Source organism: Porites lutea, chromosome 6, assembly GCF_958299795.1.
Source record: "Porites lutea chromosome 6, jaPorLute2.1, whole genome shotgun sequence".
NCBI lineage: Eukaryota > Metazoa > Cnidaria > Anthozoa > Scleractinia > Poritidae > Porites > Porites lutea.
The window spans coordinates 29,694,193-29,707,379 of record NC_133206.1 but is presented as its reverse complement, the minus strand read 5'-3'; the positions used below and the strand labels follow the sequence as shown (position 1 = coordinate 29,707,379).

The window sequence follows — 13,187 nt, the reverse complement described above, 5'->3', positions numbered from 1 at the left end:
AATTTGTAAATAAACAAAAATCGTAAGTGTACAAAAGACCGGATATCGAGGTGAATTCACAGCTTTCGCTCACTGGAGCCATCCCTTAAAGACTTAACTTTGCCTCCTGTTGAAGGGTATTTTCTCGAATCAAGTATAGGGGAAGGCAACTCTAAAAGAGTGCTTCTATAAATACGGAGTTCATTTAGCTAAAAACTTTAAAATCTTTGGATAACCTAAGTCAAAACTAATAGTGTTAACAAAAAAGTTTATTAAATTTTTAAGCCGATAAGTTCTCAAGGGCTGATTGTGTTTTCCAATAACTGGACTGATTTTTATGCCAAATACGGTGAAGAAACACAATGCTCAGCTTCACAGTGATTTAAGATCCAAAAGGTCTGGTCAACACAGTAATTGTCTTATTTTCTATTTTTCCTGGACGAAACGTGAAAAGAGGTTAATGAGTTGTTTCAAACAAAGCTAACTTCTCTGTCCGATATAATCTACGATATCTGATGGTTTATTAAATTATTCATCAACTCGATCTTTATGCAGCTCGTTAAACTAAAATTGTCGAGGAAGGCTCTTCAAGCCAACACCTTTTTGAAAAGGCAGGCTTGTTTCTCGAAGCTCCTATTTTCTATTAGAATAATTAGATTTTACATCTCTTCTTAAAACAATCTTTTCGCGGGGCTTTCTAGAACTTAGCCTATTCTTCTTTTCTTCAAGTTCTAAGAAGGAAGTAGTCTGAAAAAGTTTCTGGTTTTATAAATGTAGATTGATAAGCCTTATATACCTCGTGTATTTATACTGCGAATTTAAGCAAACAAATGCAATGAGTAATCTCAGATTGGTTTTTGCTGAGTATCGAGAATTGTTCATAAATTTGCAGTCGCGACTGAGGAAATGCCTTTCCTCCTTCTTGTTGCGGTAATATATCCGTTGAGTAAAACAAAGTAATGGTTTGCAATAAACACACAACTTAAAGTCCCTTTGAATTCTCACTCGTCGATGTCAAACTCTTAGGGTCGCTTCCAGAACTCGTGAAAGACTCAATTATACTTCCTAGAACACTCGACTGACAGGCTTTTAACATCGTGAAGTCGATCGCGCACTAAAGAAGCTTAAAGGCAATAACGTAAGTGATATGGCAACGAAGTATTCATACCAACTCATTATGAAAAGATTTTCTTGGTTTCAGTAAACATCTACCTAGACATTAATGATCTACAATATGCTTAAAGCTGATTAGAACAGAGTTGTTTTCGGATTGCATTAACATATAAAACAAAGCAAATCTTTTATTGATGTTCAGCTTTGAAATACGCCACATTAATTACTCCTTTCATTCGGTTTAACAGAGCGCCTGTTGTTTTTCATCATTTCGTTTGTGCTTATTTGCTAATAAAAAAAATGAATTTTGTCTAGGTAACGTTAAGGCTAGTTCGCCATTACAGCGATCATTATATGTGCACGTCTAATGCGAGACATTTAACTGTTAAAAGATCTGTAGTCCCACTTTCTATGATACAACAAAAAGACGCGAGCTCATCTTAACAGTAAGAATTAATATTTTAATATTCATGATGATTGCTAGTCCAAATAAAAGTCATAAGAAAGAGATTGATTCTTTGTTAATCCCAAGCAAAAAATCCGTTCATCAGTAAAAGAGTTGCAGTTAGCTTTTGTCACCGAACTTAGAAAAACCTGTTTCATAATGCAACCTATATGTGCTAATTTATTTCCCTGTTATTTAATGTGCCCCCAAACAAAGCCTATATTTCAAGGGCTATGCGTTGTTTCGCTCTGACTCAATAGTGCCTTTTAAAAAGACCCTACAAGGAAAGGGGAAGATGCTACAATAATTCATCGACCTACAGTTAAAATTAAAATAATAAAAAATAAATTTAAAAAAAGCATGTGGTAATGTTCGTACAAGTTTCGATTTTAGAGGCTAAACGACTAGTAAGAAATATATAGAACTGTAACACAACGGTGCAGATTGTCCAAATTATGCCGAACAATTGCCGTTGATTTACGCCTGGTTTCCAGCTTCCTCTCGATCACCTGAACCGCTTCAAACTGTCCTTAAGCGCTCGTGTTGGGCAGACCATCTGGACAATCGATTTGACGCAGTCGCTGTCGCCTGGATAGAACTGACGTTTACAAAGCCGTGCTGGTTTTCAGATAATCACCCAAACCGTTCTGAAAAGGAACCATGTATGGCGCGGAAAACACTTGCTTATCGATTGACGGAAACCAGATTTGTGAGCCCGCGAGAGTAAGCACCCCTAATAAAGCCTTGTTTTCACTGCAACCGCTGGTCAATGAATCTAGTTTAGGTCGATGTGATCTAATTACTACAGTGTGGTGTTGCTAAGACAGTCAAAACTCCTCCCCGTAAAAAGACTTACCGACTGCATGTGTTTTAAAAATTTCGCATATTGAAAACTTTAATTCCTGAAATTACTGCTAGAATTATCGAAATAACCGTCCATTAATTAACTAACATTTAAAAACCTTTTCCAGCGGAACTTCGACTAGAGTCATATAAGTATATAAACATATAATAGTTGTACAATGACCTCCAATAAAAGAGCCTACTACGCAAATAATCATCAGGTTAGACAAGGAGTGTTTTAAGTGCAGCGTAGAGGAATATTTAATATCCCATGATGCAACACAGAAACTGAATTTAATTTAGGTCAATGTGATCTAGTTACTATGTACAGTGTGGCGTTGTAAGACAGTGTTCACTCTTCCCAGTAAAGTCTTAACGTCACACAGTGACAAAGATACTAAGGCCATTTAAACGAGGAAAAATAAGACGCGTCTTACATAAGACGTTTCTTAAATAAGACGCGAACTGTACCATTTATACGAGCATTTTTTATCTAATAAGACGCGTCTTAGCTAAGCCGCGTCTTATTTTAGACGAAATGTACACAGAAAAACTACAACTAAATTGTCAAACCGAATTGTTCACGTGACTTGGCCATCAAAGTCTTATAATCCAATGTTTAATGTTTGCGGTCAAGTTTGAAACAAGAATCACTTCGTGAATTTTACCGGGGCCACTTTTGTCTTGGCAACCCACGTGGAAGGGTCGTTTTCATCAACAAGTTTGTAGGGCGACATGAAAATCTTTTTTATTGCAAATATTCTTTAGAGATGAAAACAAGGTGTAATGAATAATGTCAACTCCCAATCCTGGGCTGTCAAAATACGCAGTTTTTCTCACGTGTTCAGATCGATTACATAATAATAAGATATTTCTTAGCAACAAGAATCCAAAGTAGCTGAGAATACGAAGGAGAAAAACATACAAATTGTACATCAACGTCTAATGAATTATGTGAAAAGACAAAATGTTAGGGAATCCCGCATTTTGAACAGTTGAGAATTTGCGCATCTCGCTAACGTAAATATTGCGTGACAAAGGTTATTTGAAAATATGTTGTTTTGTTGCTTCATAAGTCAAAGCAGTGATAGACTTCCTCCTAAGGGACGGACCATTAGAAACGTTATGGGGGGGGGGGGGGGAGGGGAATTTTCGAGCCGCAGGAATTTTTTTTCGTTATCAAATTCCTTGTATGAATTTTTTTCAGGCCCTTGCATGAATATTTCTTAGGGGTTAATTGGCATGCAAGAATTTTTTTAAATTAAATTTTCCCTTGCGCGAATTTTTTTTTTGTACTTCGCCCGCCCCCCCATAAGTTTTCTAATGGTCCTTCCCTAATGAGTTTTAATTGTTTGTCGAAAAATATTTGACGAAGTTTCCTGTAGGGAGTGCGAATTGTAAGGTATTGAAACGCATAAACAAAGCTTGGCGCATGCAAGTTTAATAAGTTAAGATTTTTGCTTTGTCGTAGTGTCAGTTCTACGTCCACCAAGCTTTGTCATCGCTAGGATGAATACTGTAACAATATTTTGCACTAGACAGGGATCTCATTTATTGATAAGTGGTAAATTTAGTCGCATTAAACCATTCCGTGTGCAAACTAATCGAATTGATATTTACATGGTTACAGTTGTTGCTCCCTACTTCAAATTTCTGAACCAGCGATATATCTCAGCGAACACTCCCAAAAGTAACGAGCCAGCGATATATCTCAGTCAGCGATATATCCCTAACAATGTAACTTTGAAAACACAGAAACGCGTTGCATTTTATGACCGGTGCCAGCCTTCGGCTAGGCCCCGGTAAAAAGGGGTCAATTTGATAAAACTTTTACACGTGTAATTTACAAGTGAAGCTATTGTTCTCAGACTCTAAAACAATGGCTACATTTGTAAATTACACGTGTAAAAGTTTTATTAAATTGACCCCAGAATTCATACAAACTGAACTACTTCGAGTTCAACTTTAATATAGCTTTCATTATTAGGAAAAATTCCCTTTTCAACAGAGGCTTGATTGTACAAATTGGTAGTTCTGAAATCCAACGTCCGAACATTAGTTCAGTTTGATTATGTTCTTTTACCGAATTCAATCGGAATCAATCCACGGATTGAGAACGGATAGAGTTTAATTCAACTGATCGGTTCGATTCCGTTCCGGATTGCCTAGCACGAGCACTGTACTGTTTCAACGATCCACTTCAAATAACAGTACAGGGAACTGGCCGCTATGAACGTCTGTACCGTTATTGTCCGCTTTCTCTTCAGTGTTATGAAACGTAAAGGTTACCCCAAAGCATTCAACAGTGCTTCTTCCTTTACCTCCAAACCACGAAAAGTTACCGTTAACAAGAGAGACCACCTCATAACAGCTATTTTCCTTGATAGGTACCGCATCATCAAACAAAACAGTAAATCCATAGTATTTAGTAATCGCTTGATGTTTTTCTTCTGAACTGAACACCTCTGATTTGTTTGCGACATAGGAACCACTTACAGTATCGATCAATTGAGTTCTGACGGTGTAGGTGCCTCCCTCGCGGCTAAAATGCTCCACTCCAATTAAATGAGTGTCCTTGTTTACTGTGAAACAGATGCGGTCACTTCTGTTACCCCTGTACCCCCAACGACTGCTCTCCGGTTTTCCAAAAGAAAAAAATCGATGACAAGTACCGACGCCCCTCGTCCTTGGAGATGCCGAGAACTGCAGAGGAGAAGTTAACATACCGTTGTAGTGTTTCATCAAGTCAAAAATTTCCTTCGTTGTCAAAATGTTGTTTGGAACAACGGAAAGAAACTCCTTCTGTGACATCAATGGGAACCGTATGGCGTTCAACAATTCCTCTCCAATAATTCTTCTTTTTGTTTCACTATCAGGATTTAAACCTTGTCTTTCAATTTCTTGTGATGCCCACCGATCAACGGGCTTGAACAGTTCTGCTTCCTTCACGTTCAATACTTTCTTCTTCACAACAGATTCAACTAATGACCGTTCAAGCGTAACAAATTCATCTGACGTCACAGCTTCCTCTGTATGCTTCTCGATCACTTTCCAACATCGGTTTTTCAAATCTTGATCATCAAATTTCATCGCATGCGGCAGAATTGAGAACACATTAGATGCCTCCAGGTTTTCTTGAAGATACGCACCGCACTTATCAGCAAGCGAAGGAAGCATGTATTTCTTCGCCAAGTACAGAACACGCATCACATTACTTCCGGTTAAGTTCACTTCATCGGTGTACAAATAACGAAACAACTCCAACAGACTCTCGTACTCACAGTCGGGTAATTCAATAGAATTTTTAGTCTCCGCCATTTCACCAAAGAACATGGCATAGAATACAGGACTGCCGATTGCAAGAACAAACTTGTGAGCAGGAATCATCTTCCGGCTTTCGCTTTCGCTATTCGACGCAGGAACGATAAACTTCACATCGCTTAACAACTCGTTGTTAAAGATGAACCTTGTTCTTTCGCTGATCTTCAAACACTTTGTTTGCCAGTGATCATCGGCCATTTCGCACATATATTGCTCGATGGGACAGAGAAATGTAACTCAGTGTAGAACAGTGTAATGTCTGAAGCAAAACGCAGCTTTGGTATGGTTGGTCACGTGTTTGGATAGGGCACCCCCAATAATTTATGCACAGGACAAAACACACAAAAAGGATGGTAAACCTGTGGTACTACTAAATTTATTTACAATCACTTGTTTTGGCGTCATAAGGAATAGGAAGAGACTTGGTTTTCTTTGTCCCACGTTATCTCGTATATTGAAACAATTTCTAAACGGAAACCTATTGTTTTAGGTCAAAGCAAGACTGGCTATCTCTTCCACAGGTCGAGCACAAAAATTCAGATAAATGACCATGATTACTATTCAATCTTTAAGCCATTCGCCCCTGAACCGCCCGTAACCGCACGTGCGGATCCAGATCCTTTCTACCCTTTGTGACGTCATCAGTTTTAACGGTCAAGGACAACTTTCTTCGCTAACTTGTGTAGAGTGAAGAGATCTTTCAAACCATACCAGAGTGAGCACAATTCAGTCAAGGACACCGGAGAAAGAAGCAAAAAACCACGTGACATTGACCTGAAAATCTCCATGAAAATCTTGTTCCATTGCCCACCTACCTTTCCTTTCACCTAATCCTAAGATCCTAAAAGCTTTCCTAAAAACTCTTCCCACCAAAATGAAGCCTACTAAATGCCCAGCAAGAGAAAAAAAAAAATGAGGCAAGAAAAGCGAAAAAAGAAGGGAGGAGAAAAAGCGAAAAGTAAAAGTAAAGACTGCTGTGTCACTTTTAAACCCCAAAACCTCGAAATTTTGCTTTCTGCGCATGCCCGAACTTCGCAAGCTGATGTTTTGCATCTGGATCAGAAGGCCGCCAAGTGTACGACCTGTAAAGCGGTTTGTGGTAAGTTTTAGCCCTTTATAGCACGACAGTGACCAGAAAACCACTCGACTAGCTTCAAAACGCGTTTTTCGGCAAAATCTCCAGGGCCGGGTTTCTGAAAAGCCGATTAGCTCTAATCCAGGATTAAAATTTTGTTCCTTTTTTGTATTTTACCTTCCTATGCATTGCTAAGAGTAACATTTTGTTTTATCATTTACCGTATCTCGTAGTAAAAGCTCAACAGTATTTTGTAAGCTTGAGTTACATGTTCTTAGGCAAGAAAACCTCGCTTAAAACTTGGTTTAACCCTGGATTAAACTTAACCATCTGTCGAGGAACCGGGCCCAGGAGCGAATGGGTTAATCTACTAATCGCACAACGAGCAAACTGAAGTACAAGATTCCTCTCTCAAACTTTCCTGTAATAACTAATATCAACAGTAAAAAGAATAACTGAAAATATAGACGATAAGCTTACATCTGTTAATGAAGCTTTCCGATTGTGTTCTACAAAATTTAAAGAAAATATAACACTACAAGTAAAAAAAAAAGGTAAAATATACACAGCTTACTGGGGGAAAATAAACTGAAAGTCTCAAGCTTCATCTCAAAAGAGAAATACAAAAAGCCACGATTCCAATATATAAGCACAACTGGTAACAAAGTCTCACTTGTAAATTTATTTGCCTTACTTTACATTTTACAAGATATTTACAGGTCTTCTTTTAGCGATGAGACCTTAACTATCGAGCGATACAGTGAAGATATACAAGGTTAGAGACATCAAATGGACGCTCAGCGCGTTCTCTCAACTGTACAAGCAGCATTCGGCGTTATGTTAAAAAAAAGACGCGGTGATAAAAGTTCAACGATAACATAGTTGGGAACAAAGCATTATGGGAAGGCATTTCAATCCTTCTTGAATCGACTCAAAATCGGGTTTGTGAGTCCGGGTAGAGGATACCTCCACGATCGCGAAAGTCAATGTTTAAAAGTATAAAGTCAGTGCTGCCCGTGTACGACTTAGGCAATTCAAGATATTTTAGAAGAAATTAACATTTTTCCCAGCCAGATCGGTAGGGAATGGTCCATCGCTATACCAGGCGTAAACGACGTATTCTTCAGTGCAACTTTGCTGGTTTAGCATTCCAGCAGCGCAATAGGGACTTACAGATCCAACGACGTTACGGCAACGAGAACGTCGCTTAAAAAGTGAATCTGGATTCTTTCAGTCTTTATCGCAATTATTCCTGCCCACTTACTTTGTCAAATGTAGGCGGACCTTCCTGGAATTGAATTTCTCGGGACCATATCCAAGTTCAAAAAGAGAAATAAAATTTCGTCGTTGCTTGTTTATGTTCACGAGAACGCGAAATTAGGCATTTTCACGTAGTAGTCGTGCAAAAACGGGCAAAAAAATGTACAAAAAAGCGTGATGCACGAGCAAAGTTGTTGTTTTGCTTATAGAACCTATTGTTTTTTTGACGTTCTCGTTACCGCCCGCTTCGTTGGATCTTAAAGTCCCTAATATCACCCTCCTCGACGCTTCTCTCTTTTCATTTCCTTTCCGTCATGCCATAAACTACCGTTTATAAGCCTTCCCACTCATACCCGGGCACCCCCATCCCCCCCACCCAATTTCAGGCCCATCTATATCTATCTCTAACAAAATAATACGCTCGATTCTTAGCCCCTCGGGACTGGAATTAATTTGCTTTATTATGACGTTTAAAAGCTAAGACCCTGTAAATGCAAAACTTATTTTGATAAGCACTGCTACAGCTCTATTCCGGTTGTAAGGCCCCGATATGAGTCCCTCCGTTTATATTACCCCTCCTAAAACCCCTTGCGAAGATGAGTGTATTATAAACGGCAGTTAACGGTTCTTGTTTTAGAGCGAGTGATTCTCAATGGTCCTCAATGCAACCAAAATTACGTAATTTGCGTCATGAGTTTAAAGTTACTTGGGACTTTGGCCACGCGATTCGATAACCATTTTCAGGGAAAAATAGACAAACTTGAAAACTCAAAACATCTCAAACTTCGGAATCGAATATTTCAAATTGAAAAGTTCATGACTGAATAAAAACAAGTTTCGTTTCATATGCACTTAAAAGCTAACAAAACTTACTAGTGAGGCTTTACACTACAACATTTCACTACAAAATCAAATTGAACACTGCAGGCCTGGGGCTTGCGTTGATTTCAGTATTCGACTCTAATTTTATACTCCGGATTTATCTTTCAATGTTGCACACACAAGCTCTCGGGCTAAGTTAATTGAGCCTAATAAAAAACAGTCTTTTGAACAGCGATTAAATTTACCAACCGATAGTTCCAAAATCGAACTAGAGAACATTTTTTGAGTTCGATTATGTTCGATTACCAGATTCAATCCTACTCAATCCATGGACTGAGTTCGATTGACTGGTTCGATTCGGTTTTGGATTCCCTACCACGAGTCAGTTATCTGCTACAAACAACAGTGCAGGGAACTGGCCTTTGCTAACGCCCGTGCCGTTATTATCTGTTTTGTCTTCAGCGTCATTAAAAGTTAAAGTTACCCCAAAGCATTCAACAGTGCTTTTTCCTTTATTTCCGTACCATGAAGGGTCACCGTCAACAAGAGAGACCACTTCATAACAGTTATTTTGCTCGATAAGTACCGGATCATCAAACAAAACAGTAAAGCCGTAGTATTCAGTAACCTCTTGATGTTTTTCTTCCGAACTGTACACCCCTGATTTGCTTGCGACACAGGAACCACTTTCAGTATCGACCAATTCAGTTCTGACGGTGTAGGTGCATCCCTTGCGGCCAAAATGCTCCACTCCAATTAAATAAATGTCCTCGTTTACTGCAAAACAGATGCGGTCACTTCGGTTAAACGTGTAACTCCAATTGTTCAGGCGGTTGATTTCCGGGTTTGTGAAAAAAGAAAATCGATGACAAGTACCGACGAAGCCCGTCCTTGGAGATGCCGAGAACTGCAGAGGAGAAGTTAACATACCGTTATAGTGTTTCATCAAGTCAAAAATTTCCTTCTTTGTCAAAATGTTGTTTGGAACAACGGAAAGAAACTCCTTCTGTGACATCAGTGGGAACCGTATGGCGTTCAATAATTCCTCTCCAATAATTCCTCTTTTTGTTTCTCCATCAGGACTTAAACCATGTCTTTCAATTTCTTTTGTTACCCACCGATCAACGGCCTTGAACAGTTCTGCTTCCTTCACGTTCAATACTTCCTTCTTCACAACAGATTCAACTAATGACCGTTCAAGCGTGACAAATTCATCTGACGTCACAGCTTCCTCTGTATGCTTCTCGATCACCTCCCAGCATCGGTTTTCCAAATCTTGATCATCAAATTTCTTCGCGTGCGGCAGAATTGAGAACACATTGGATGCTTCCAGGTTTTCTTGAAGATACGCACTGCACTTATCAGCGAGCGACGGCAGCATGTATTTCTTTGCCAAGTACAGAACATGCATCACATTACTTCCGGTTAAGTTCACAACATCGGTGTACAAATAACGAAACAACTCCAACAGACTCTCGTACTCACAGTCGGGTAATTCAATAGAATTTTTAGTCTCCGCCATTTCACCAAAGAACATGGCATAGAAGACAGGACTACCGATTGCAAGAACAAACTTGTGAGCTGGAATCATCTTTTGGCTTTCGCTTTCGTTATTAGACGCAGGAACGATAAACTTCACATCGCTTAAGAACTCGTTGTTAAAGATGAACCTCGTTCTGTCGCTGATCTTCAAACACTTTGTTTGCCAGTGATCATCGGCCATTTCGCACATATATTGCTTGATGGGACAGAGAAATGTAACTCAGTGTAGAACAGTGTAATATCTGAAGCAAAACGTAGCTTTGGTATGATTGGTCACGTGTTTGGATAGGCCACCCCCAATAATTTATGCACAGGACAAAACACAAAAAAAGGATGGTAAACCTGTGGTACTACTAAATTTATTTACAATCACTTGTTTTGGCGTCATAAGGAATAAGAAGAGACTTGGTTTTCTTTGTCCCACGTTATCTCGTATATTGAAACAATTTCTAAACGGAAACCTATCGTTTTAGGTCAAATCAAGACTGGTCATCCCTTCCTCCGATCCACAGGTCAAGCACAAATATTCAGATAAACGACCATGATTATGACCAATCTTTAACCTACTTATCACACAACGAGCAAACTGATGTACAAGATTCCACGTTTCCTCTCTCAAACTTTCCTGTAATAACTAATATTAACAGTAAAAAGGATGACTGAAAATATAGACGATAAGCTTACGTTTGTTAATGAAGCTTTCCGATTGTGTTCTATGAAACTTAAAGAAAAAAAAAAACTACAAGTCAAAACAAATGGTAAAATACATATAGCTTACTGGGGAAAAATAAACTGAAAGTCTCAAGCTTCATCTCAAAAGAGAAGTACAAAAAGCCACGATTCCAATATATAAGCACAACAGGTAACAAAGTCTCACTTGTAAATTTATTTGCCTTACTTCATATTTAACAAGATATTTACAGGTCGTCTTTAAGCGATGAGTCCTCAAGAAACAATCGAGTGATATAGTGAAAATATCGAATGGACGCTCAGCACGTTCTCTCAACCGTACGAGCAGCCAACGGCGTTTTGCTAAAATAAAGGATCACGTGATGTGATAATATAGTTGGAAACAAACCGTCATGAGATAGACTGCAAAACAGTCCGTATTGTTGCGAGTTCAAGTACGCGCGAGCAGTAGAACAAAAGGGCTGGAACGAGGCTGAAAACAGAGAGCGAGATTGGGGACTCACAAGCCCTACGGGCGTATGAGGCTCGCGAGCTTCGCGCGCGTAAGACTCGTACGCCACGCTTTACCGATTTCTTTAATGATTTTGAGAAAAAACCGACTGTTTTGCAGTCTAATCATGAGAAGGTGTTTCAATCTTCCTTGAATCGACTCAAAATCGGGTTTTTGGGTCCGGATAGAGGATACTTCAGCGATCGCGAAAGTCAATGTTTACAAATATAAAGTCAGGGCTTCGCGTGTACGACTTAGCCAATTCAAGATTTTTTTAGTAGAAACTAACATTTTTCACAGCTGGATCAGTAAGCAATGGTGCATCCCTATACCAGGCGTGAACGACGTATTCTATAGTGCAACTTTGCTGGTTTAGCAGTCCATTAGCGCAATAGGGACTTTGAGATCCAACGACGCGACGGCAACGAGAACGTCGCTTAAAAAGTGAATTTGCGTTCTTTCAGTCTTTATCGCAATTATTCCTACCCACTAACTTTCTCAAATGTAGGCGAACCCTCCTGGAATTGAATTCCTCGGGACCATATCCAAGTTCAAAAAGAGAAATAAAATTTCGTCGTTGCTTTTTATGTCCTACATAAAACGCGAAATTAGGCATTTTCACGTCGTAGTCGTGCAAAAATGGGCAAAGAAATGTACAAAAAGCGTGACGCATGTGCAAGGTTGTTGTTGTGCATATAGAAACTATTGTTTTTTAGACGTTCTCGTTGCCGCCGGCGTCGTTGGATCTTAAAGTCCCTAATATCACCCTCCTCGACGCTTCTCTTTTTTTAAATTTCCTTTCCGTCATACCATAAACTACCGTTTATAAGACTTCCCACTTATACCCGGGTACCCCCATCCCCCCCACCCAATTTCAGACCCATCTATATCTATCTCTAACAAAATAATACACTCGATTCTTAGCCCCTCGGGAGTGTAATTAATTTGATTTATTATGACGTTTTAAAGCTAAGACCCCTGTAAATGTAAAACTTATTTTGACAAGCACTGCTAAAGCTCTATTCCGGTTAAAAGCCCCCTGGGATATAAGCGCCTCCGTTTATATTATTCCTCCTAAAACCCCTTGCGAAGATGAATGTATTATAAGCGGCAGTTAACGGTACTTGTTTAAGAGCGAGTGATTCTCGATGTAACCTAAAGTACGTAATTTACATTATCAGTTTAAAGTCACTTGCGATTTTGGCCGCGCGAATCGAAAACCATTTTCAGGGAAAAATAGACTAACTTGTGGGTTTTGTTTTCACTCAAAACATCTCAAACTTCGGACTCGAATATTTCTAATTGAACAGTTCATGACTGAATAAAAACAATTTTTGCTTCATAGGCACTCAAAAGCTAAGAAAACTTACTAGTAAGCCTTTACACTACAACATTTCACGACAAAATCAAATTGAGCAGGCCTAGGGCTTGCGTTGATTGCAGTATTTGACTCTAATTTTATATTGCCTGTATATAGCCTTCTGATCCCTGCTTGAATGAATGAATGAATGAACTTAATGTAAGTGTCAGAGTATTTAGCTATATATAAGCTAATTGTGGACACTAAAAGAACATTCCAAATACAAAATAAAAACTTAAAACAGGGA

At 39.0% G+C, this 13,187-nt stretch overlaps 2 protein-coding genes across 2 annotated transcripts; both read right to left on the bottom strand.

The window, feature by feature from the left end:
• Positions 1–4,353: 4,353 nt before the first annotated feature.
• LOC140941085 (BTB/POZ domain-containing protein 6-like) lies at positions 4,354–5,962 on the bottom strand. Its single transcript, XM_073390051.1, has one exon. The coding sequence runs from the start codon at positions 5,906–5,908 to the stop codon at positions 4,568–4,570; it is 1,341 nt and encodes a 446-aa protein (XP_073246152.1). The 5' UTR covers positions 5,909–5,962; the 3' UTR covers positions 4,354–4,567.
• A 2,852-nt stretch (positions 5,963–8,814) lies between these two features.
• LOC140941179 (BTB/POZ domain-containing protein 6-B-like) lies at positions 8,815–10,581 on the bottom strand. The gene has a single exon (XM_073390152.1). It carries the CDS (start codon positions 10,579–10,581, stop codon positions 9,241–9,243), a length of 1,341 nt encoding a protein of 446 aa, XP_073246253.1. The 3' UTR covers positions 8,815–9,240.
• Positions 10,582–13,187: the final 2,606 nt, after the last annotated feature.

What these genes read in the sequence shown, in the direction of transcription:
- LOC140941085 (XM_073390051.1), bottom strand. Translation starts at nt 5,908, where the DNA reads ATGTGCGAAATGGCCGATGATCACTGGCAAACAAAGTGTTTGAAGATC.
- LOC140941179 (XM_073390152.1), bottom strand. Translation starts at nt 10,581, where the DNA reads ATGGCCGATGATCACTGGCAAACAAAGTGTTTGAAGATCAGCGACAGA.